The sequence below is a fragment of the Lagopus muta genome, chromosome 6, assembly GCF_023343835.1.
Source record: "Lagopus muta isolate bLagMut1 chromosome 6, bLagMut1 primary, whole genome shotgun sequence".
Lineage (NCBI taxonomy): Eukaryota > Metazoa > Chordata > Aves > Galliformes > Phasianidae > Lagopus > Lagopus muta.
The window spans coordinates 37,173,106-37,197,106 of record NC_064438.1 but is presented as its reverse complement, the minus strand read 5'-3'; the positions used below and the strand labels follow the sequence as shown (position 1 = coordinate 37,197,106).

General features: G+C 40.3%; 1 protein-coding gene across 1 annotated transcript; it reads right to left on the bottom strand.

Moving 5' to 3' along the window:
• Positions 1-228: 228 nt before the first annotated feature.
• Positions 229-3,711, bottom strand: SSTR1 (somatostatin receptor 1). Its single transcript, XM_048949476.1, has one exon. It carries the CDS (start codon positions 3,522-3,524, stop codon positions 2,346-2,348), a length of 1,179 nt encoding a protein of 392 aa, XP_048805433.1. The 5' UTR covers positions 3,525-3,711; the 3' UTR covers positions 229-2,345.
• Positions 3,712-24,001: the final 20,290 nt, after the last annotated feature.

Here is a 24,001-nt window from a genome sequence, read left to right as displayed (position 1 = left end):
GTTTAATCTGATCCTGCATAGCAGGATGCCTGGGTGAAAAAAGAAATGTATACCATTTTGAAGAGATTGTGAGTGAGTTTCTAAGTAAAGCTCTACAAATAGCACCATGTGGCAGCGTGGGGCATTTGACAGATGTTTGGTCTCTGAGGAAAGTTAAATATGCTTATTGAGAGATTTGGCTCTATTTTTCCCTGTATGTGTATGCAAATCATTACTGAAACTCTTATTTGTGTGTTTTCTTTAAATGAAGTCCACTGAGAAGTAAAAGAAAATAAACTGTACACTTCTTAAAGCTTTTCACAAAATGTTTTAATAAGTATGTAACAGCTTCCACATCAGCAATTTTGGATCTAAACAGGGCTGACTCAGAGTCCACTGAAATGAAGTAGTATTTCTTCTCTCATTTCAATGGGCTTTGAATCAAACAACTTTGAAATACTAAATTTATACATTCATTTAACAGTACCTAATTTTTGGTGAAAGAAATGCACAAAGTAGTCTCCTGCTTACTGCTGCTGAGTGAAGTTAAAGGTACCGTTTAACAACCTGCAGTATGTCCACCACCAGGTACTGGATGTTTCCACCGCCAGCCTCACCCTCAGCATGGCGTGCGCTTCTACCAGCACAGGGTACGGGTGTGCTGCTACCCAGGATTTTTCCCAATGCCTTGCTTCAAACTCTCAGCAGTTATAATTAATACCACCACAGCACTGAGCTGGAAAAGTGATTTGTCACAGCTACTGGGACACCTGCCACTGTATGATACTGTCAATACAGGTGGTAGAAAACAAACTGACAGAGCTGCTTGTTTCAACATGGTTCATCCTGGTGTGTGCGGCTGGGATGAGGGGAGGAGGGAGAGAGGGTTTGTTTAATCAGCTGTCATTTATCAAACAGTAAATCCTCATTTGTCTATGGGAAAAGTATTGTTTCAGAGGAGGAAAAAAAGGGAAAATTCAAGAGAGTTTTTCCAGGGAGAGACAATGTAGATGAAAGAATTAGAAAAAGTCACAACCTTTTTCTCTGAAAAGAAGCCTTCTTGAGCATTGCCCCTTTTAAAAGCACTCTTGCAGGTAGTCACCACAGACATAAGTACACAGCATAAATTGCTTCAGAGAAACACGTTCACAGCACAGTAACAAGAATAAAAAAATCAAATAAAAAGACATCTGACACACTAAAACCAACACTTCCCAGAAATGAAACATTTTGAAGCTCTGGGCCAGTATATTACATTGGCAACTTATGAAACCCATTTTATCTCTTTATAGTGCAACAGAAGAAACTGGAGCTAGGCTAATAGCTATTGTCAAACAGCTACTTTTCTGTCAAGTATTTATTTAAGAGCCTGGTGGAGATTTTGAATAAAATCCCCCTTTTCCATGTCAGTTAAAGTGACTTTGTGGCCACTCAGGTCATTGAAAACTGTCTCAGTCCCTTCATCACTGTTTCATGGCCAGTGGAGCAGTGCAAGACAATAACTTCACAGTCTAGTGCTCCCCTAAAACTTTATTACTTGCACATTCCATCACGCGGAGGAACGCACTCACACCTCTCCCAGCCTAAGGCTTCCTCCTGCCCCCAGCTCTGTCCCCGTGGGTCATAGATCCATTACCTCCTGTTACTGGCATCCTGCTGTGAGTTCTGAGGCACTGCAACAATCAGGTTCCTTTCTGAAGGGCTTTTCTGCTTTGCTGCCTGTGATCGCAGCACAGAGCCTGAGCCCCAGGAAGGTGGGAGCTGTCTGCAGAGCAAAAGCTGCTCCTTTTCTTGGAGCCTTTTTGCTCCCTTCTTTTTTTTTTTTTTTTTTTTTTTTTCCTCATGGGGAAACAGGGAGAGACTGCTTTCTGGGAGAGGGCAGATGTGTTCAGGAGGGACCTTTCCCAGCTTTTCTGCTCTCTGACTGGCAGGTGCCTACCCATGGATGCTGGGCAGGTTTGCTACTGGTCAAGGGGGTCTGAACCCGACCTGAAGCAGGCTCTGCTCAGTGGCAGGGGGTCTCACCAGCTAAGGGGAAGGAGAGGGGACCTGTACAGAAGGGGAGAGTTTTTGTTGGACCTGCTTGTCAGACAGACAGGGCTAGCAGAGCCTGGCTGCCAGATGCTATGCATGGCAGTTTACTAAGGGGGTGTCAAAGCATCAGCAAATGCACCCAGTTTCAAAGGAGGCAAGGGGAATGGGGCAGCACACCAAGGACATGGGGTTTTCTTTTCTTCCTCTTCTCCCAAACACTGCTGTTAGTAGGCTGGATCAAAACCCCCTCCCTCCCAGCCTCCCCATGCCACAGACTGGCTCCGCTCACCCTCCTGCTGGGGGGTGGTGGGGCAGGGGGCAAGAATGCTTCCTCAGAGCGTAGTAATTCTGGAGGTGCACGTGCCATTCCTGTACATGCTCCCTGACTCCAAGTTGTCCGGGGGAAAGTCCTCCACGCTGTACGCCCTGCTTTTGAGGGCAGTGGCATAGTAGTCAATGGGTTCCTCTGCAGCATTGTCCATCCAACTGAGGCAGAGCAGTCTCTGGAAGGATCGCTTGAAATTGTCTGAGAGAAAGCCATAGAGGATGGGGTTGGCACAGCTATTGGCATAGCCCAAGATGACGGAGAGCTGGCTGATGGTGGCGTCATCCTGCTCTACAAAGACATTGACCAGCTGCACAATGTAGAAGGGCATCCAACAGATGACAAAGACCATCACCACCATCATGACCATGAGGGTGATCTTGCGCTCTGAGCGTTTGCGTTGCTGCCAGCCAGCCTTCAGGGCCACCATGCGCATCTTGGCAATGATGAGGATGTAACAGAGGCAGATGGCCACCACTGGTAGCAAGAAGCCCATCAGAAAGGTGTAGACCACAAAGACCACCAGCCACCTCTGGGTGGGCTCTGGCATGAGCATGTTGCAAGCCACCGTTCCATCACTGTTGGCTGCTGTATTGGAGAAGATGATGATGGGCAGGATGATGAGGATGGAAAGCACCCAGACACCGAGGTTGACCATCTTAGCCACGGTGGGCCGGCGGTACCTGGCCGCCTTGATGGGGTGCACCACAGCGATGTAGCGGTCCACGCTGAGCACAGTCAGGCAGTAGATACTGGTGAACATGTTGATGGCATCCACACTGAGCACCAGGCGGCAGAGCAGAGAGCCAAATGGCCAGTGGTGCAGCAAGGTGGAAGTGACCAGGAAGGGAACACTAAGCATCAGCAGCTCGTCTGCAATGGCCAAGTTAAGGATGTAGATGTTGGTGGCCGTCTTCATCTTGGCATAGCGTAGGATCACGTAGATGACCATGGAGTTGCCACACAGCCCCACCAGGCACACCACAGAGTAGATGAAAGAGATGAGGATAGCGCTGCCCTGGGACTCGCTCAGGGTGCTGTTCGGGGCACCAGAGGAGTTCCTGCCGCCCGAGTCCATGCCCCTCGCCGCCGCCTCCTCCAAAGCGCCGCTGGCTCCGCTGTGGCTGCCGCCGCTGTGGCTGCCTGCACCGCCCGGGAGCCTGGTGCAGGTGCCATCGGGGAGCATACCCCGCCCGGATCTCCTCGCTCCTGCTCAGCACGGCTGGCTCCGGCCGCTCGCCGGGCGCAGCATCGCGGCGGGCTCCCGGCGGGCTCCCTCCGGTGCGGTGCTGCGGGCGCGGGCGCGGGGACGGACGGAGGCGGCCGCCGAGCTCCGAGCGCAGGAATCGCTGCTCCCCGGCTGGTGAATGATTAATAGGCAGCGGCGCGTCACCGGCTACGAAAGGAGGAGGGAAAGAAAAAAATGCGGGAGGAGACGTTAGTGGGTGTCCCTTCCCACCTCCCGCCTCCTAACCTCCCCCCCCCCCCCGCCCCGGGTTGCTTGCACTGCCCCTGCCCTACGCTGTATTGCCTCTTTTCATCATGAGTTGCTCTCCCTCTCTTCACAGGCTCCAATGAAGCCAGCCTCCTGCCCCTCCGTGCGCCATGACATCTGGGTCCGGGGGCACCCCGAGCAGAAGGACCATGATTCCTTCTCTAGAATAAAAGCCTGTGTCATGGGTAGACAGGCAGTTTTCATTCCCCCACAGCTGCTGTGTTCTCCTCTTCCTGCACCTTCCACACTGCCCACCCCACAGAGCTACCACCACGCAGGGCACTGAATACGTACTCCACAACCTGGGGCTGAGCACTGCCTGGAACCTGCAATGCCTGCACCTCTCACCATCACACAGCTCCATGCTCTCCACCTCATTCTATCTCACCTCCATCGTCAGACATCACATGTAAGTGGCATCCCATACTTCAGAGCCTTGCCATGCTCTGCATGTTATGTCCTGAGCCCTGTCCTATTCTCACTCCCTAGCACACCTTCTGGCTCTGAGCACCAATATTCACCATCGCTATCTGCACCATGATGGTGCCAAGAACATCCCAGCTATGCTGCCACACAAGCATACCATCTGTCCACTCTTCTGTCCCCTCACATACTGCTTCCATTGATGGTATCGCTTCAAATGGAACCATCACATACTAAATCACCACTGCTACACACAAACACACACACCCCTTACATGCATATCCCTGACTGGGATGTGCAGCAAAAAACTACTTCTACACACTGACCCTTACTGTGCTGTTTCATACATGGACCCTAATCCTGACTGACAAATGCAGTCAAAACCAATCACTACTCATGCTGTCATGCCCAGTCAGACACTGATTCCTCATGCACCTCATCCACGCCACCAGCTCCAAACACACATTAACACCATCAGCATGCCCTAGAACCACATTTCAGCACTCCAGGCAAACACTGGTCACCTTCATATCCACACCTTCTTCCAGGCATTAGGTGTCTTTGCTCCATACATGCAATCACTCCATGCAGTCTGCTCTTATATTTACATATAACCATTTTGCCAGCTTCCAAACACAACCACCACCTAGTTCTGTATGAACCAGACACAGTTACTCACTAACACGTGCACCACACTTGCTTACTCAATCAACACTCCCTCAGCACATACATATGCAAAAGAGAAAAACAAAACCAATATCTGCTTATTCTGTCTATTGCAGCTATTTGTATGTGTGAGGACATCTCACCTTTATGGAGACCAATCTGCTTCTTTACATGAACTCACCTATGAGTACTGCCTACTTTTCCAAAAACAGCAGGTCCATGCCACATAAATGTCACCACAGTGCATATGCCCCTAACACCACTATGCTCAGCATCACACTTGCGTCCTCGCTACCTACTCTTTTTATCATGCATACCCATCACCTCCTACAGTTCACAAATCCCATTATCACTGTCTTTCCACCCTCACAATTAGACATGTTATCACTACCCACCACTTTAATATGCAGATACACAAAATCAGTTCGTTACAACCCAGTATCACCAATAGCTATTCCAACACACACATGTAATCTTGCTGATTGTGTGATTTTCCTCATGTCAGTCATCACTTCCAGGCTATATACACCTTGGCGCAGCAAAGGAACAAATGTGTGCTCTTTGGCACCTTGTAATAGGCATTCTGTTTCACAAACGCACCCTTTTGCAGATGCCTTAAGCAAACCGTTTCCTTTTCTTCTGTGACCAAGAAGAAAAGAGAATAAGGATCTATATGAAGTTTTACCCAGAAATTTAACAGTTTAAGATAAAAAACCAATACCTCCCCGCAAATAATAATAATTAAAAAAAAAAAAAAAACAACAACAAAACCCACCCCATTCAGTTGTTAGTGATTGCATGTAGTTCTATTTGAACTATATTCTTTGTGGCTTTTGGTCATCTTGGGTTCTTTTTGTGTTTATGTTCAAATGTAGAAATGCCTTTACTGAGTCACCTTTGCAAACGATATTAACACTCTAAGGATCATCACGGTATATGACTAGCTAGATGTTAGATGCACCTGGGGATGTCATGCAAATTTTCTTGAGAAACTTTATCCGCACAATTTGGGTTTCAGAGATTGTATATTCTCATGTGCTAGCATCAGAACTTCCAGCATACAGTGAAAAGATTTATATTTAACTACACCATGCAGAATCTTTATTTGCAGCATGCTATCTGCCACTGTTCCACAATTACATAAATTCAGCTGGAGAATGATATTCATTAAAATTTATATTCTGGGAGAATGTGAATCAGCTTTCAGTCACTGACATGAGGAGGAGCTTAAGTAAATAACTGCAAACCCATCAGCAAGAACATCTGGTTGATTGCAGCACTTCAGTCTTTTTGAAAACCTATAGTTCAACTATAATCCAATTTTTGTTTACGTGAGCATTTATTTTAAGGAATATTTATGTACAGAATGTTGCTTAAAGAATTTCCTTGTTTCGTATTGTTATAAATTGGCATTTAACAGTAGCTTCATTATGAATCTGAATGCTTTTGTATTGCTCTCTGTGAAGATAAGAGCAAAAAGGATTGATTTTGAGACTGATTGATAGCAATGTCATCAGCACAAAATATAAGTTCTTGTCCGCATTGCCCTCCATTTTATCTGCATATGCATAAACACAGTCACTCATGGAGGTATTTTAGACACTTTCTTTTTCATTTGTCCCATTTTAATCAATGCAAGCAGTTGGCTAGGCCCCGCACCAGATGATCAGTAAGAACTGTTCTATGAAAATAAATGTGGGCAGTGCTCTTTCTTACTGCAAATATTCAAAATCAGTTACCTGTGAACTGTTACTCCTGCAGAAGTACAAAACTCATTAGGCATCGTACACGTACCTCGTTGATGCATATGCCCAGAAAAACAAAACATTATTGTAGTCATTATTATAATGAAGTGCCAGGTGCACAATTCATAACATTTACGGACTTCTATGTCTCCTTTCCACAGATAGGGAAAATTACATTCATTTTAGAGAATGCTTCCATTTTCCAAAAAGAAGTTGTTTGATTGCCTGCCTTGTCATTTGAACAAATTTTGCTATCACAGTGCTTATATTTTACTGATAAATTCTAGATCTTTACCAACATTCAGTCCTCTACTGCTCATGATTCAAAAGTGATATTTCAAACCTTAACTACACAATAAAGAAGCAATGCTTCAATAGAAATAATGTACTTTATTATCCAAACAATGATATAATACCATTATAAATATCAGCACTTGCTCATTTCAGCCTCACAAAATGAAAGAAATAGATGACAGTAGAAATATCTTGTAAAGAAGAAATTCTGATACATATAAACTCTAATATGAAAACATGCTTAGATTTCTTTTTTTTTTTTTATGGTTGCATTTTTAACCTAAAGATTTCTCTGTAATGAATAGACCAGTGGTCTCAGTTTGTGATTATAAAGGTCCTGCCACAAGAAGGGGAAAGGCAGCTTGATCATCTCAACACAAGCTGTAGGTCTGCCTAGGATGCACACAGATGTATTTCAATACATCTTTCTTTAGCAAGAGTTGCCTCCCCTGGCAAAGTGAAAAATGAATTATGTTCAGAAGATCTCACTTCTGCCCCATGCTGGGCAGCCTAGACCTAATGCTTAGCCCATGCCAAGGGATCAAGTTAGGGTTAAGAATGATATGAGCAAAGCCTATAGCAGCGCAGAAGCAAGGTGAAAGGTCAAGTGATGAAGGAGGCTGCACATGGTCATTCCTTTGGGTTGTGGCTAGGCATCTCAGGTACAGTTCATCCCATTCCTCTGCTTATGTTAATGGAAGGCAATTTTGGAGAGATGGGCAACAAAAATCAAATAGACTGTATAAATCGCAGCCAAAAAAACTTGTGGTTTGAACTCCAGACAAGTACATTCACTTTTATACTAGCTGATAGAGCACTTCCTGCCCTGAAATTCATAGAATAATAGAAGTGCTTGACTTGGATGGGACCTTTTTAAAGATTGTCTACTCATACTACCCTGCAATGAACAAGGACGTCTACCGCTGGATTCAGGTTGCTCAGAACCCATCCAGCCTGACCTTGAATGTCAAAGTCTCCCACCTGGAAGGACCCTAGAAATGGCTCACAAGGCAGATACATTTTTTGTCAATCAAGATGTATTTTTTCTAGTGTCACCATGACTGGGTTGTTGTGAGAAGAGTAAAGGAAGCCATCAAGACACTAAAAATAATCTTAGGATATAATATTATATATTTTAAAACCTGGGAAATGCATGAATAATTTTCATCAAATCCTTCAAATTTTCATTGCTACAGTGCTGTGAAATATCTCTAATTTTTATATATTGTGAAAATTCAGGAAATTCAAAAGAAATTTGGTAGACTGAGTCATGTTGATGATGTTCCACTGAATAATCCAGTTATGTGTCTCCTGTTCAAACTACAGATACCCTATACAACATTCAAACCAAATGTTTAATAAATCTTGCTGAGAACTTAAAGACTGAATGCTCTTTTACAACCATTTATTTCTACAAACTAGCAAAATACGATATATTTTCAGTAGTCAGTTGAATTGTAATCTGTTACAGTTTTGTTATAAATCATTCAGTACTTATATAGATTGCACATTTTCGGGAGTCACACATTTTTCATTACTTTTTTTATTAAGACAGAAAATTTTGGGCCACTTAAACCACTCAGATGTAAATTCTGTCTTGCTTTATGAGAGATATCACTGGAGTCAGCTGTGAGTCAGCAGAGATTTTAACTTTGCAATGAATGTCAACATATTCTAAAGTGTTTTCATTTTAATACAGCTGTTGTATCTGAGATGGCACAATTCTGATTATCATTTTACTTTAGCAGAGTGTGTAAACTTACATTATTGTTAGTTATGGTTGAAAATCCAGTGCAAATTGACAGATGGGAGTGATTCATTATTATGGTATGTTAGAAAGCATTTTCTCCTAAAAGGACAATTTTGTCTTTTGAACTTTACAATTAATTGAGAAATTAACATATATTCTGTAGAAACAGATGTTTTAAACCAAATTCATTAGAGAAAGTGTCAAGCTGTGGCTTAGTGAACACACAAACTGCCCTTTGTCTCTCAATCTAGATGCATTTATTTCAGATTTATTTGCAGAAAATATTAAAACAAAATGGTTGACAAAAGCTCTGTTGCATTGCAATTCTCCTCACTTCATCACTTTTTCTAGTGCAGTGATTGATAAACAAAACAGAGTACCATTATTGAAATCAATTACCTGTCAAAATCATACAACAAACTGCTCTATGGCAGTATTTTCTCAGAAGAGCTGAAGGTTGAATACAGCATGTTCTCAAAAATGAGGCTACTCTAGCAAACAACGTAAGATATAGTGCCAGATTATGATTTCATATACACATTTCCAAATCTGAGTAATTTTATTGACTCGTAATTAACTGGGTTTGAATTGATGTATCAGTAGCTGGGATCTCAATTTTAATCGTTGCCTCCCTTAGGAAAATTACTTGGTGGAAAGTTGCCACAGCAGTAGGTGTGGCTGAATATTTTTTTACTGTAAAGATCATCACAGACAAAATATATTTAAAAGATTTTCATCAGGCCTGAAGCAGAGCAGATATGATATCTGAATATAATATTATTTTACTACTTGATTAACTTGACTATTTCTAAAGAATTAGGGAGTTGTATATTCTGTTCTAGCCAGCAAAACAATAGCTGTCGTATTGCCTTCCACGCTACTAACCCTAACCAGGTCAGGACCTAAAATATCTGCACATATACACCAATATGAATGAACAACAAAATGGTGTTTATTACATGTAAAACCTAGCTTATATACCCTACGTGCTTATCATCTACGCCCTTAAAGCATGTGCCATACATCAATCACAGAGCCGGGGAGGTCCTGCCGTGTCACATCCCAATGGAATGCCTCGCAGTCACCTACTATACTCCCCAGATAATATTACATCATTCTATGCTACAGTGCATGATCCAATACAAAAACCTGTTGCATTAAAAAGCAAGTAAGTTCAACTCCTCACCTTGAAGGAAATAATTAATTTGCTATGTTTCTATTACTTTGCTGAGCATTGATTATTATATTAATTGGGTCTTGTCTCTGAGGTTTCATGGTAATAGACATTCCATTCAGGGGAAAAACATTTCTTCTGACTGAGATGCTAGTCATTATTATAGCACACCAGAACAAGCAGGACACTTTGTGTTTCTTTAAAGGGAAGGAAGCATGAATCTGTGAATGGATTCCCGTGGAGATTCATGGCATTTGAAAACATTAATTGTTCTGCTTACAACCCCAGTAACAGAACTGATTTCATTGTAATTATCTCACCTTTGCAAGATTTGTATAATTTCAGATGTAACTTTTGAGGAGAAAATTGATATACAATTACAGCTGCAGACATTGTAGCCAATATAGCATCCTTCATAGAATCACAGAATTATAGAATTGCTCAGGTTGGAAAAGACCTTAAAGATCACTGAGTCCAACCAAAACCTGACCATACTACACTAACTAACAACCCTCTGCTAAATCATATCCCTGAGCACCACATCCAAACGGTTTTTAAACTCATCCAGGCGTGGTGACTCAACCAGCTCCCTGGAGAGCCTATTCTTGTGCTTGACTACTCTTTCTGTATAGAAGTGTTTCCTGATATCCAACCGAAACTTACCCTGGTAGGGTAAGTTGAGATAGCCTTAAGGCCATTTCCCCTCGTCCTGTCACCTGTCCCCACTGAGTAGAGACTAACCCCCCTCTCACTGTAAGCACTTTTCAGGTATTGGAGCAATAAGGTCTCCCTTGAGCCTCCTTTTCCCCAGACTAAACAGCCCCAGTTCCTTCAGTCTCTACTCATAGGGCACATTCTCCAAGCCCTTCACAAGCCTTGTTGACCTTCTTTGGACCTGCTTCAGCACCTCAATGTCCTTTCTGTACTGAGGTGCCCAAAACTGAACACAGTGCTCAAGATGAGGCCTCACCAATGATGAGTACAGAGGCAGGATTACTTCCCTAGTCCTGCTCACCACACCATTCCTGATATAAGCCAGGATGCCATTGGCCTTCTTGGCCACCTGGGCACACTGCTGGCTCATATTCAGCCAACTGTCCATCAGTACACCAAGGTCCCTTCCCATCAGGAACCTTTCCAGCCACTCTTCCCCAAGCCTGTAGGGTTGCCTGGGATTGTTGTGACCAAAATGCAGGACCCAACACTTGGCTGTACTGAAACTATTGAAGTTTACCTTGGCCTCCAGTCTGTCCAGGTCCCTCTGTAGTGCCCTTCTCCCCTCAGGCAGATCAACACTTCCTCCCGATTTGGTCTGCAAACTTAATGAGGGTGCACTCAATCCTCTCAATCCCCTCATCAAGATTGTTAATAAAGATGTTAAACAAAAGATGCCCAGTACTGAGCCTTGGGGGACACCGCTTGTGACTGGCAGCCAACTGGATTTAACTCCATTGACCACAACTCTTTGGGCCCAGCCATCCAGACAGTGCTTCACCCAGCAGAGTGTATGGCCATCCACACCGTGGGCAGCCAGCTTCTCCATGAGAATGTTATGGGGGACATTGTCAAAGAATTTGCTAGTTTGCAGTTTTCAGATATCAGCCCTCTTGATCTCAGCCAAAACTGTCCTATGCGGTTCCGAGTATGCAGATCTGTTTTATAGGGAGACTGTATTTTCTTCAGAGAAATGATCATGAAACTTCCACAGGGAAACTTCCAAACTTCCACAGTGTTGAGAGTTCTATTTATTCTCTTTACATTTAGCACCTACAAAATCACAGCACTTGAAGATGAATGATAAATATCACTATATTTAAGCAAGAAAGCATTTTGGAATAGTTTAGTTTGGCTGGACACAAAAATAATCTTAAAAGAAATTTCCACACAGAGAAGAAATATGCTGTTGTTTGCAGCAGTTTCCTTTACTATGTACAGCTGTGCAGGATAAAATATCTCAAATTACGTAGGGGAAATGTGTGAAACCGTACTGAAACAAACAGGGACCCCATCCATTACTCACAAAGAAAGATTTTGTCCACTCCATCTGACAGACAATGGAAAAGCAGCCTTTCTTATTTCAGCTGCAGAGCAGAGTTGTGTTTACTTATTACCTCTTCACTGAAAATGAGCAAGGAAATGAAAGTAAATGAAAACTTGTTAAAATTGTCATTGTCAAATGGAAGTGCCAAAAACCCCTTTTGATAGAACAAGCTCACAATTTATTCACAAATTCATTTTGTAATCCTTGTGTGAAGGTGCTGTATAATCACCATTTTAATTCTGTGGGAAATTCTATACAATCTATAATATTCTACTTGCTCTTATTTCTTTCTAAGTGTTGGTGTAATTTTATTGATTTCCTGCTGTGTAATCTTTGGGGTTTGGAATTTTTTCATGTGATAAAAATGACTCACTATAAACACTTTGTTTTGGAGAACAGCTTACTCTTTAAATAGATATATTCATGTAAATTACAAGAATGGCAATTTTTCATCATTCAAGCAGAGATAGAAATACGCATTCAAGGAATATGCAAATCTGTTGAAATAATTTAGGCTTGAAATCATGTCTGTAAAATGGAACTTTCCCAGTGAGTCAATGAAATTTTCCACAACTGATTTAAACAAAAACACTTGTAACACTCAGAACTTTTGTTATTGTATCTATAAATGCACAAGTAATAGCAAATAATTATTGCAGGTGCTAGTTGATGGCTGATGGTCACCTGCTCCTTACCTTCTAGTAAAGCAATTTCCTTCAGCATATGCTGTGCTCTGGTGGTTTGTCCAGCCTTGCTTGGCTGGACAGATATCTTGGCCAGCCTCTTTACAGTAATTGTTATGTTTAAATGTACGCTGTTCGGATACTGTTTGCCAGTGATAACTGTTAATCTTAGCAGGCCTGGATATAGGCAGACAATAAATATTAAAAGAAATATATGAGCAGAACTAATGGATGATCAATTATGAAAAGGGTGGGCTGGGGAGAAGAGGAGGCCTGTTTGCATGGCATTAGCTTTAAAGAAATCAGGAAATACCGCTCTGACCAAAGTCAAATTACAGAACAACCATAGCTGCCTATGATACCCAATTACATTTTATGACTTACTCCACCTAGTTTTTGGAAAGTATTCACAGTGTGTGACTTTTCATTTAAGGGTCTGATGATCCTCCTGATGGATAATTCATTTCTCAAACTCCTGAAAAACATATAGGAAACAATTATTTAATTCACAGTAAATCTTGTTAAAAATTGAAGTCTCATCACAATCTGTTTCTTTTTATTTGTGAGCAGCAGGAAGCTGTTTTTATCATGGAAATGAGGAAAGACAATTAAAAGGAAATATGACTGTGAACAACTTAAGTAACAGCGCACATCATAGAGAGACAGCACAAATCTACTTTGTGTTCACTGAAGTTCAAGTCCAGCTGCAGGATGAAGATTAACTGAAAAAAAAAGCATAATCCTATGGTTACCTTTGGTTATCTATGGTACTTTTACATCTCTGAAGACTGTTCAACATTTCAGGCACTGTGTTTTGCAGATCCAACATTCATGCAGTAGAACAGAAAGCAATCTCTTCTAGTTTGATATGATCAAGGAATTTTTGCAGTTGTATCTTGCATGTTTTATTAAGCAGAAGTGTTTTTGTTTAATTTCATAACTGATCAGAAAAAAAGGTGCCAGAGGCCAGATGTTTTTAACATAGAGCTTAATAAGTTAAAATAGAGTAGTAAAGTAAAAACACACAGTGAAGAAAATACAGATGTGTAATAGTTTTACTGTAACAACTAGCAGTTAAGAAAAACTCCTCCTTCTAATAAACAAACAGAAAACCCCAAACAATATTAATATTAAAAACATTTCAGGAAATAACTCTCATTAGAGCTGAAAACTGGATGTTTGCACATGCCCAGGTACTGAGACCTCTGCAGTAATTCAACACCTTCATTGATTCTTCGTGCACAGGAAGACCATCTAAAATCTTCTGGTATAAAACAATGAAGCATACCATGGTGTATAGCATGTAAACTCACTTCTTATCTTTGTAGTGTATGCAGAGGTCAAATGAAAGCTTCATGTAAATTGAAAACTCATCTGTGTATGATGAGTCAAGGCACTGTTGGTCATTTCTATAAATCATTTGCATGAGGTGATTCATTGGTCATTTTCCCCTCACCTCTATTTAAAACTAGCTACTTGTTTTTAATTTGTAATCTATACATCTCCTTTCCTTTTGACATAAGAAATACAATTTTTTGTTTGTTTCCATCATACTATCTACAATCTACCATTGCATTTATCTAGTGATTGTAATTTTCTAACATGAGAGACATTATGCAAGATTCAAATATATCTGAAGGGAAAGATGACTAGGTGGAGGTCATGAAGAAAGCAGGGATGATAAATGGTTATTTCATCTCTATGTCAGAGTCAATAATGCACTTAATGTCACTCTGCCATCTCAGAATGCAGGCTAAGTGTAATAATATATGAATGAAATACAGGAAAAAAAGAAACTTTTAAGGTATACACTTTGGTTAGACATTCAGCTTTGAGCTCTTGGGTTAACAACAGTATATCCAAAGAAAATCAATGCAGGTAGCATCTGTTCTTACTTTCCTAAACAAATTATTCACAAACTTTTGGATTCCCTCAGACTTTTTCCTTTGGTAGTGGGAGAAAGCCTGCATCTTCCCATTCTTTTTCCAACTCTTCTGAAAGATCCAGAGTCAATCTGCCTCTGCCTGTCTCTGTGAGCCATACTGGTGAGGACTCTTTCTTCCCTGTATATGTCTTTTCCTCCTTCCCTCTTCCTTTTCACCTTTTTCTCATCTCTCTCCTTGTTAGCTAATGCCAGAACCAGTTTAGTAGCCTCTCACTTTACCAGAATTTGCCAACACCTGCAAAAAGTGATATTTGAGGTTAAGTGTGCATTAGCAAGTAGTGCAGACCAACAAAAGAAGACATGTAGAGAGAAAGATTTAGTGCTGAGGTATGGATGTCTATGCTAGACACATTGTGGTCTGTTAGTTGTTGGTTGTTTTTTGTTTTTTTTTTTTAAATTTGGATTAGGACTAATCTGGTTGGTGGATTTAGCACCTGTGGCAGCAGTATTCAAGGTTGCTTGTGGAGCATCCACTCAGTTCCTGCCTTCTACAAAGTGAACCAAAGATTGCTATCTAAGAATATTTGAAGATTTACATGAAAAGTGGCTGCCTGATCCAAATTCACTCTAGAATGAATAAGGGATTTTCATGATTTTAATGTACTCAGGATAGGAAGTATGAAATGCTGACACAGCTGTGGCCAAACTTCCATGAAAGCCAATATATCACTTGGGGGATTCTGTGGAGGATGAATAAATAACTCAGTATGCCCTGTACTGATGGAAATAAATGTATCACGTTGTGCTAGCATATGGTTGTAGGATAATAAAGCCATGTTTATAAAGATAGAGCTGTCTAATTAGATTAGAAAGGAAGTAAATGTCATACAGTACATTATAGTTCTCAATTTTATAACCTTTGGTACTACCAGAAAATAAGGAAAAATTTGTGGAAGTGATTCCTAACTAGGCAGCATCACTAGCAGTGGTGAAAAAAACAACTGAGAGTGCAGCTCCTTTCCACCTGTTTTTCAACATTCATTTTCAAATCTCTTTCAGGTAACACTGGCCGTGATCCTAGTGGACTGACAGGTAGGAAAATACTGAGATTAAACTGGATTAAAGCTGCTGAATTCATCTAATTATCATTGTCATGCTCTAGGATAGACAGAATTATTTGCAGAATTACAAATTTGAGCTGACAGTGAAGATTTTTCTAGTACTGTCTACAGAATAAATGGGAGGGGAAGATTTTCTAAAGGCTGTGCTTGGCCTTGTTTTATCCTTAGAACGCTCTTTACATGTTTTCTTATGTTATTGATGCCCTACTTATATAATTTCTGATGGTGCTATCTTCATGCACTTCAGGTGTCATCTAATCCCACAGAAACCACTCTGTACAGGTTTTGAATGTTTAGCTTAAGTGTTGGTTGTAGAATTTCCTTTTGAAACAAACATTTGGTATTGAGTGTGCCCCGGTTTTGAATTAAGACCTTACAGAAAAACTGAAGTAAAATATTTGTTATTGACTGCTTCATAAAAACCCTGTGTTCCTCACATCCACAGGGTTTGACATTTTACTCATTAGCAAATTCCATTTCAGGTTTAGGGTATAATTGAATTTGAACAATTCTATTGACTTCAGTTAAAGCATTATCAGACTCATTTTCTGATGTGAAAAGAAAAATAAACAAGATGGCTTTGGAAACTGCTAACATTTACATAATGTGGTCATTTTAAAGCCCTTGTCTTATTGTAAAAAAAAAAACACACAAAAGAACCCTTCTGTAAAACAGATATAAAATAGCCCCAAGAGGCAGTTCCAGAATTCTGTCTCATCTTATAATTTTTGATAAACTACTAACACCTGATTTGTCAAACATGTTGCCTGAAACCTCTGTTATTTAGATTCAATCTTTAAATCTTTCACTTTTTTGGGCTGTGAGACTGAGCTCTTGAAAATGCAGCATGGTTATTTTAAGACATACTGATCTGACATAACGGTATTCAGCATCATCCCTGTGTGCCATGTATGGGATAATGAGTCAGATCACTGCTGAACAATGATTGACACCAAAGGTAAGTCAGTGTTTGGCATCCTACTGCATAAAATTCTCATCAGTCACCTGTAACGACAGGTCTATCTAAGCTCCTTGTTTTTTGTCTGCTCTATTAGGATTCTAGGCCTAAAGAGTCTCTAGAACACGTGGTCCACATGGGTTCAGACCTACTTAATTGAAGCCCAATTAGCATTGCTTCTTTCTGCAGCTGTGCAGAGGCTCAGTGAGTGAACATGGGCTCTCATCTGACAGGGCCCTAGTGAACTGGAAGTTTTCTATACTTACCATGCATCACATTGTCCTCAAGAAAACAGGGTGAAAAGCAGGAAAATGTTTCCTCCTATCTTGTCTCAAGAATGAAAAGAGGATTTCATCTGCAGATTTGATCAAATGTAATTAAAACCCCAACAACAAGGTTCTTTGTGCTTGTGTGGTTTTACTCTTGTAGTCTTGTTGTTTGTGTACCTTATTTTGAGCTGGTCTGAGTGGCTCCGTGACAGCATTTCAAAATGCACAGAAACACAGTTTGGTGAAATAGGAGGATATCTGTTGCAGTAATATCTACGGATATTAAGTCATTCTTCAAATGCTATGAATAAAATGAAGGGGAAACAGATTTCACAGTGACAGTCATAGACTTTTTCCTTTCTATCCTGCAGTTTAATTAAAATGGTTATGAATCAGTTGAACAGTGCAGTAGTGGTTTCTAAATCCCCACCCAAAACTTTTGCTTGATGCACGTTTCTCTCATATATTCTTTTCTTCTTGTTGTTGTTGAGTTGAGTTGATCTTACTCTGATGATTTTATGGTCTGCATAAATTTATTTTCTTTCTCATAAGTAAATAATTCTACTAAGTGTGGTTTGCAGTCAGATATAGTTACAAAACCATTTTAGTATTTTCCCGTTGTCTTACTTTATCTCTAATCTGAATTAGTTAATCTGAAATAAACAAACCACAAACACTGCAAACCAAGATGTTTCAGTACCTTTAAAATATTTGAAGATAAATATAGTAAGTGGTACTTTTAGTCTTTACTTAACATTTTTAAATATCACCTTGTAAGAATAAGCCCTTGGTCTGCTTCTAGATTTTCTGGGTGCATATGTGATGAAGGAAGATTTATTGGTTTTTTTTGAGACTGAAAAATTTACCTGAAAAGTCCTAGATCTCCACGCTTTTATGAGCTGATAACTAACTGAAGGTTACTCTGTACTCCAAGGGATGGGGAGAAACAGATCTGTGAGATATGTAACAAGAATTGTCATAGCCAGCCTGACCGATGAACAGAGATCCTTCATTTCTTAGAGGCCGGGTTCTTGAGGGCAAAATGAATCCTCTCAGGTGAAAAACTGACCAAAGGATCAACAGGTGACTTACTGAGCAGAAGCCATGATGGTCCTGGCATGAACTACAGATATAGAGCTGAAAAGGCTTATTCAGAACAGATAGAAATTTCAGGCTAAATTCCAGATGTTGTACAGATTAATCCGAACGTCTGTTTTAATGAAGAATCTTGGTTTAGGTGAGTGAGCTGCACAGAGTGTTTCCTTCTGGTATCATTTCAGAAGTCTCCCTTGACATTCCATTAACGACAAAACAATACAACTCCCACAGTGTTGGAAGAGCAGGAGCTTTGTTAGAGTAAGAATGCTTTGGGCGTTCAGTATTTCAGATTTTTGTGATAGCATGCTTTCTGTTTTGTTTTCTGTTCAGTCTTCCTTACAATTCTATCAAGCTTTTCCTTTGTTCATCTTCATTTGTTCTTTGTTGTCCCTTGTGAGGGCTTTTTACCCTCATTTTTATCATTAGGTCTATTTCTGTTTAATATCCTAATTTCCTAGTTACTAAAATCTGATACAGAACCTTCTTTAATGATGTATAACTCCTACAGACTATTAGTTTTACAGTAGCAGTAATCCCAGTGAAATTGATTTGTTACAGCAGTTATAGGTAATTTAGATCTGCTACCAAACCTGCTAAGTCCTGTCAGTATCCCTTGTAACTGTTTCATGAAATCCTTAATTATAAACAATAATTATAAAAGAGAACATGCTTCAGTGATGATAAAGAATGACTGTATTCTAATACTGTATAATCAATGCAAGGGCAGCTAGGGTAGTTAAGTGCTGCTTGATCCTCCAAGTGGTCTTTATGATTTGTCATTGAGATGAGAAGTTAATCATAATTTTCAATTGGCTTTTGTAGTGAAAATGCAAGTCATGGCTTGAAACAGTGATTGAGCACCTGGTAGGAAGGCAGAGCCAACCCATGGGAGTTCAGCTGCATGTAGTGCACCTGAGTGACTGGAGGAGGTGGTGCCAGGATCCACCCCTTCCCAGGCCTCATTTAAGGTCTGGCAGTGGAGGCAAGGATCTCTCTGGTTTTTGTATACCTAAGGTCTTCTGAAGGTAAGTAGCTTCTTTCCTTTGTTTCTGTGCCTATTGCTGTTGTGTTTGAGCAAATTCTCACTTGCTGTAGCCTGGATCTTGCTGCTGTGCTGTCAGTTCTTATGTTTTCTATCACATTACACCATGGAAGGCTTAGTGCTCTGTAGGTCTCCCTAGGCAAGTGTTGGAAATAATTTTTTTCTTTGTAAGAAACTGCGTGTATTCTGAGATGTTCTTCATTGGGTTCCTGCAAAACACAAAGCTGTCCATAAACAGGCACAGAGCATGGGGTAGAACAGCCCATTTATCCTGAGAACTGGGATTGCAACCCTTCTTTAGGTATACTGGTCATATCTGATGAGTTGACTTGGTCTTGTCACAGAAATGGAATAAAAAATGAAAAGTTCTCATTTTTATTTGCATTACATGCATGTTGTTTGCCTACTGTGATCACCTGAATATCGCTGTTACAAAGCTCTTGGAACTCAAGTACCATCAGTGCTTGGTGATCACTTAGCAAGAAGTCTGACTGGATGACTCCTGTGAGGTGTGATCTCTGGGGAATTACAGAAAGACATAACTATGTCTTCTCAGGCAGAATCAGATGTACCATCCTGTGCTGAGCTCCTATCAGAATAGTAAAGAAAAGAAGGGAAGAAGAAATAGCACAAATAACTACATTCCTGTTTTGCTTTCACTTTCCACTGCAACACATGGTCTAGGTGGAGGAAAGTGACCAGCCATTCCTAACAGCTCCTGATTCTGGCCTTCCCTCAGTTACTTTAGTAATGGTTAGATGAGAAAAAAATCAGTGTTCTGTTATCCTTGATGATGGGTTGGCATGTCATTAAACAGAGTTCTCACCCCAAACATTAATGGTCTGGGATGACAGGAAGTAAACAGAAGGGAAAAAAAGCATAGCTATTTTTCTGAAGAGGCTGCAGCAATGAGAGAGAGCACGGGAGTTCATAGATATTTTATTGAAATATTGAAATATATGCAGGAGCATGAAACTCAGGGATGTAATTCCTCTAATTACTATAAATTAGTTGCGACTATATTCAGAAATATTACTAGTAATTTTTAAAAAGCTTTTAGATGAAAAAAAGTTTAAAGCAAAGCATTGTATGAATCAAACTTAATGGTTTTGTTCACTGTATTGTAATTGGGTGACCTTCTACAGGAAGGACTTTTGTATATGGCCCATTCCATAAGCTTTATAAATGCAAGGCAGCAGAACAGTAAAAACTTGATGAGGCATTCCTTCGTCTCAATTTTGCTGAGCAGAAAAAGGATTCTCAGTAATGAGTCACCACAACGGCTCTGTAGCCAACATCCTAAGAGAGAATAGAGCTATTTTCAGTGCTGGTTATGGAAGATTAATTCAAGCTAAATGAGATAAAAAGATCACAGACTTCCAATGCAGTTACAATTGAACCTGACTAGCACCAGATATCACCAGTTAAAGTGAGTACAGGGTATGTTCAGCATCATGAGATACAGTGGGGAAGCTTTACTGTAAAGATTATTCATAAACTTTAGGGTTTTTCAGGCATTGGATGAATGGGATTTTGTTGTCTGAATTCAGTTCTTAGGCTGGGCAAGGGAAAGTGTTTAGATACCAAAATTGAAACCAGAAGCTGAAAATATACCAGTAAGACCAGACTGAGTTCCTGCAGTCACACTGTGGCATCTAAAAACTCAATCTGTTGTTATTATCCAAAACATTATTAAAACTATACAGATATGCAAATGTCCAGATCTGCCCGTTGCTTTGGTCCAACAGTCAGCTCAGTGCTGAGACCAGCATCTTTCCACAGCTGAATTGTTCCCTATCCCTGTCTCTTGAGATCACTGGGCACTGAACATAGATGTCATCTCAACAAAATGAGGCAAAAAACAAATATGCACTGATAAGATTGAATTTCCTCAGAGAAGGCAACCAGCTTCAGAGCACAGCCAAACACAAAAAGAAATCTTGCCCAAGTGGAAATCCTCAATCTTGAGCTTACTGTGAACTGTCATCATGTACCAAGGTGTCCACCTGGATATCTGCTACTGCACATGAAGCAAGTTTCCTCTCAGATTGTTCACCTAGCTTTAAAAATGCTTGGAAGGAGATAGCTGGTTTCTTCTGTAATCTGGATTCATTTCATCATGATCAATAGAAAAGAACCTATGAAGGGGGCAGTTTACTTTACTTAGAATGCAAAGCCTTCTCTCTTCTGCATATTAATATGTTTCATCTTGTAAGATAGATAAGCATTCAACACAAATGTGAGTTTGCATCCATCTACATGTTCTTATCGTTCTTTATATAGGCCCTGTGTTCAGCTTTGGATTTTTTAGTTGCTGCTGTTTATATTTGCAACATACCTTTACATACAACAACAACCATGGTATATTTAGACATGCAAAAACAAAATTGAAAACACCTGAAGAAACCTTTAAACAGTTCTGACAGCAAAAACTTAAACATTTTAATAAGTCCCCTGTTTTTACTATGTTTGAGAGTATGAACATAAGCCATATTTGAATTAATTCCACCAGTGAGGCTGAAATCTGGAAATGATACAACTGCATTAGTATTTGTCATTGCTTGCAGAAAGTGTGGTGTTTGTAAAGTATTCAAGGAATATTGTGTGTCTTCGCTAAACAAACCTTGATGTACAGTTATCCTTTTGTTGCATCCATTTAGGAACTTTATTAATGTAGTAAAAGAGTTGCTGAATGGCATAAATGCATCAATTATGTGTCAGTGTTAGGTCTTATTGGATCTCCACTGTAAAACACAGGAGAATGCCTTCTTTTCATCTTTGCTTCATTGTTAAGACATTTAAAAAAAAAAAAAAAAAAAAAAAACTTAGCATAACTTCTAGTAGGCCTGTTTATAAATAGAACAGATGATACTCTCACCAATGATAACACAAGTCTTTCTTTCACACAAAAGTAATTTAAAAAAAAAAAAAAAAACCCACCATCACCCACCCTGTTCTATCTGCATGAGAGAGAACTTTCCCAGCCATGTTCTGTAAGGGGAAAATTTCCATCAGTATACTGCAGATTGAAAGGCAAAAGGAGATGAACTCAGAAAATGGAAAGAAGTAACTGCATTGTGCCCCTTCATCCTTTGGCTGTCAGTCTAGAGCTGAAAAGTTTAAAACATTCATCAGCTACAGCTTTCATGCTAGCAGGCAGAAAATAGATGTCCTCAGAGTCAGCCAAATCTTAAGGCTTTAGAGATAAGGACCACTATGTTGAAGTAAAACCAGGCTCCGCTGGGTGGCCAATGTACGATTTAGAAATTAGTATGATGTTTTTCATCTCTTTGTTCTGGCAAGCTACTGCATTTTGAATTAGCTGCAGCTTCCAGGCAGCCCACAAGCTTAGTCCTAGTAGGCATCACCTCTCCCTGTGACAAAGATGTCACCATTGATCCCAGTATGGTATCTTGCATCTTGGGAAAAAGGCCGCAGCCTTTTAGTCTGCCCAAATAGTAGAAGGCATTTCTGAATACAGTTGCTATGGGGATACAGAAGCAAAAATGAATCAAATCACCTTGAAAATTAGACCACTGAAGAAACATAAAATGTTCTGAAGCTTGAAATATCACCCAGTGGTGTTAAATCTTCACAACTGTGCTATTATTTCAATATCTGACAAACCGTTTCTCAAATATCAGGAAATAGTGTAAAAGACAGAAGCAGCAGCATCTTGTTGCTAAGATGGCATTCATTGTATTTTTCTGAGAAGTGCAAATAATAATAAGGCTCCTGTAAAAACAAAATGGAATGGGATGAGGAAAACTTTATTTGGGAAAAGGAATTATACAGGCGCATTATGTTCTTCTCGTCCTTGTCTGATTAGACCTTATGAGTATAAGGAGAGTAAAGTGCTATGGTCTGGTTATACTGAAAGCATACAAAGAGTAATTGTGATCCTCAAGGGAAAATCTTCTCTCCAGTACTCCCTATGAACTTTGTTTATCTTCAGATGTCTATGCATTATCTGTTTATGCAATGCACCTGAGGAGAAGATCATCTAATGACTTAGTCTCTACTCTCATATATTCAAGAAGGTATTGGGTAACCTGGGATTTTCTGTGTTCCTTCATATGCCTGGACCTAAACTGCTCTGTAAGAAACGAGAGCTTAGTTTCTCAGTGAAGTGCTTGAGACCAACAGAGCTTTGAGGAATTCAAGATAGTTGTTCAACTGCCTTGGACAACAAAAAGTGAAGCATGTGGAATGAAAGAAAAGAATTCCCAGAAACCAGTGAGCTGAGAAAGAAACACTGAGGTTGCCAGCCAGGGATTCTCAGAACCAATGTAGGCAGTCTCTGGAAGGTAGATATGCATTGACTCCCAGGCCTGTGGGATGTACCTGTTGCTGCTCAAGCACCACATGCTCAAGTCTTTACTTGGGAGGAGAGAATCCCCTTTCCAATTGCGATCCTCTCCAGAATACCCCATTTCACAGGGCTTAAAAAGTTCAAATTCAGTCCTGGTCCTACCTTATAGTCAGAGACCAGAAAACATGTTGAAGTTATCCCAGCTACTTCATATGAGGAAAAAGAGAAGACTGACACTGTATGTGGTGGCTAGGGTAGGAACCTAAAGAAAGTCAAGTTCTCTGTCACCATCTTAATGAATCTTTGATAGTTTTGCAGAAACTATTTTTTTCCACCTCAAGCTCTGAGAGAGGAAACTTAAAAATCTGGTAAGAGTGTAACTTAGTAAAAACAACCTGTGCTGTCCTCATTAACAATGAAGAGAATCAGCAAATATATTAGTGTAGATTCAGATGGTTATGTTGTTTCTGGAAAGATGTCTCAAGGTCCAACTCACATAGCCTTTCACAGGAGCAACTGGCATTGTCACTGAGGTGGGGCGGAGATTCCTAGGAGTGGCACATGCTGTGTGCTGTGGAGCAGTTCCCCCCTCAACTCCTATGTTCTTCACACTTTTTCCACTCTTGGAAGATTTTACCAAAAAAAAAAGAAAAGCAAAAAAAAAACAAACTCAGTAGGACACCACAGATTTCCTCTTTCTTGATCCA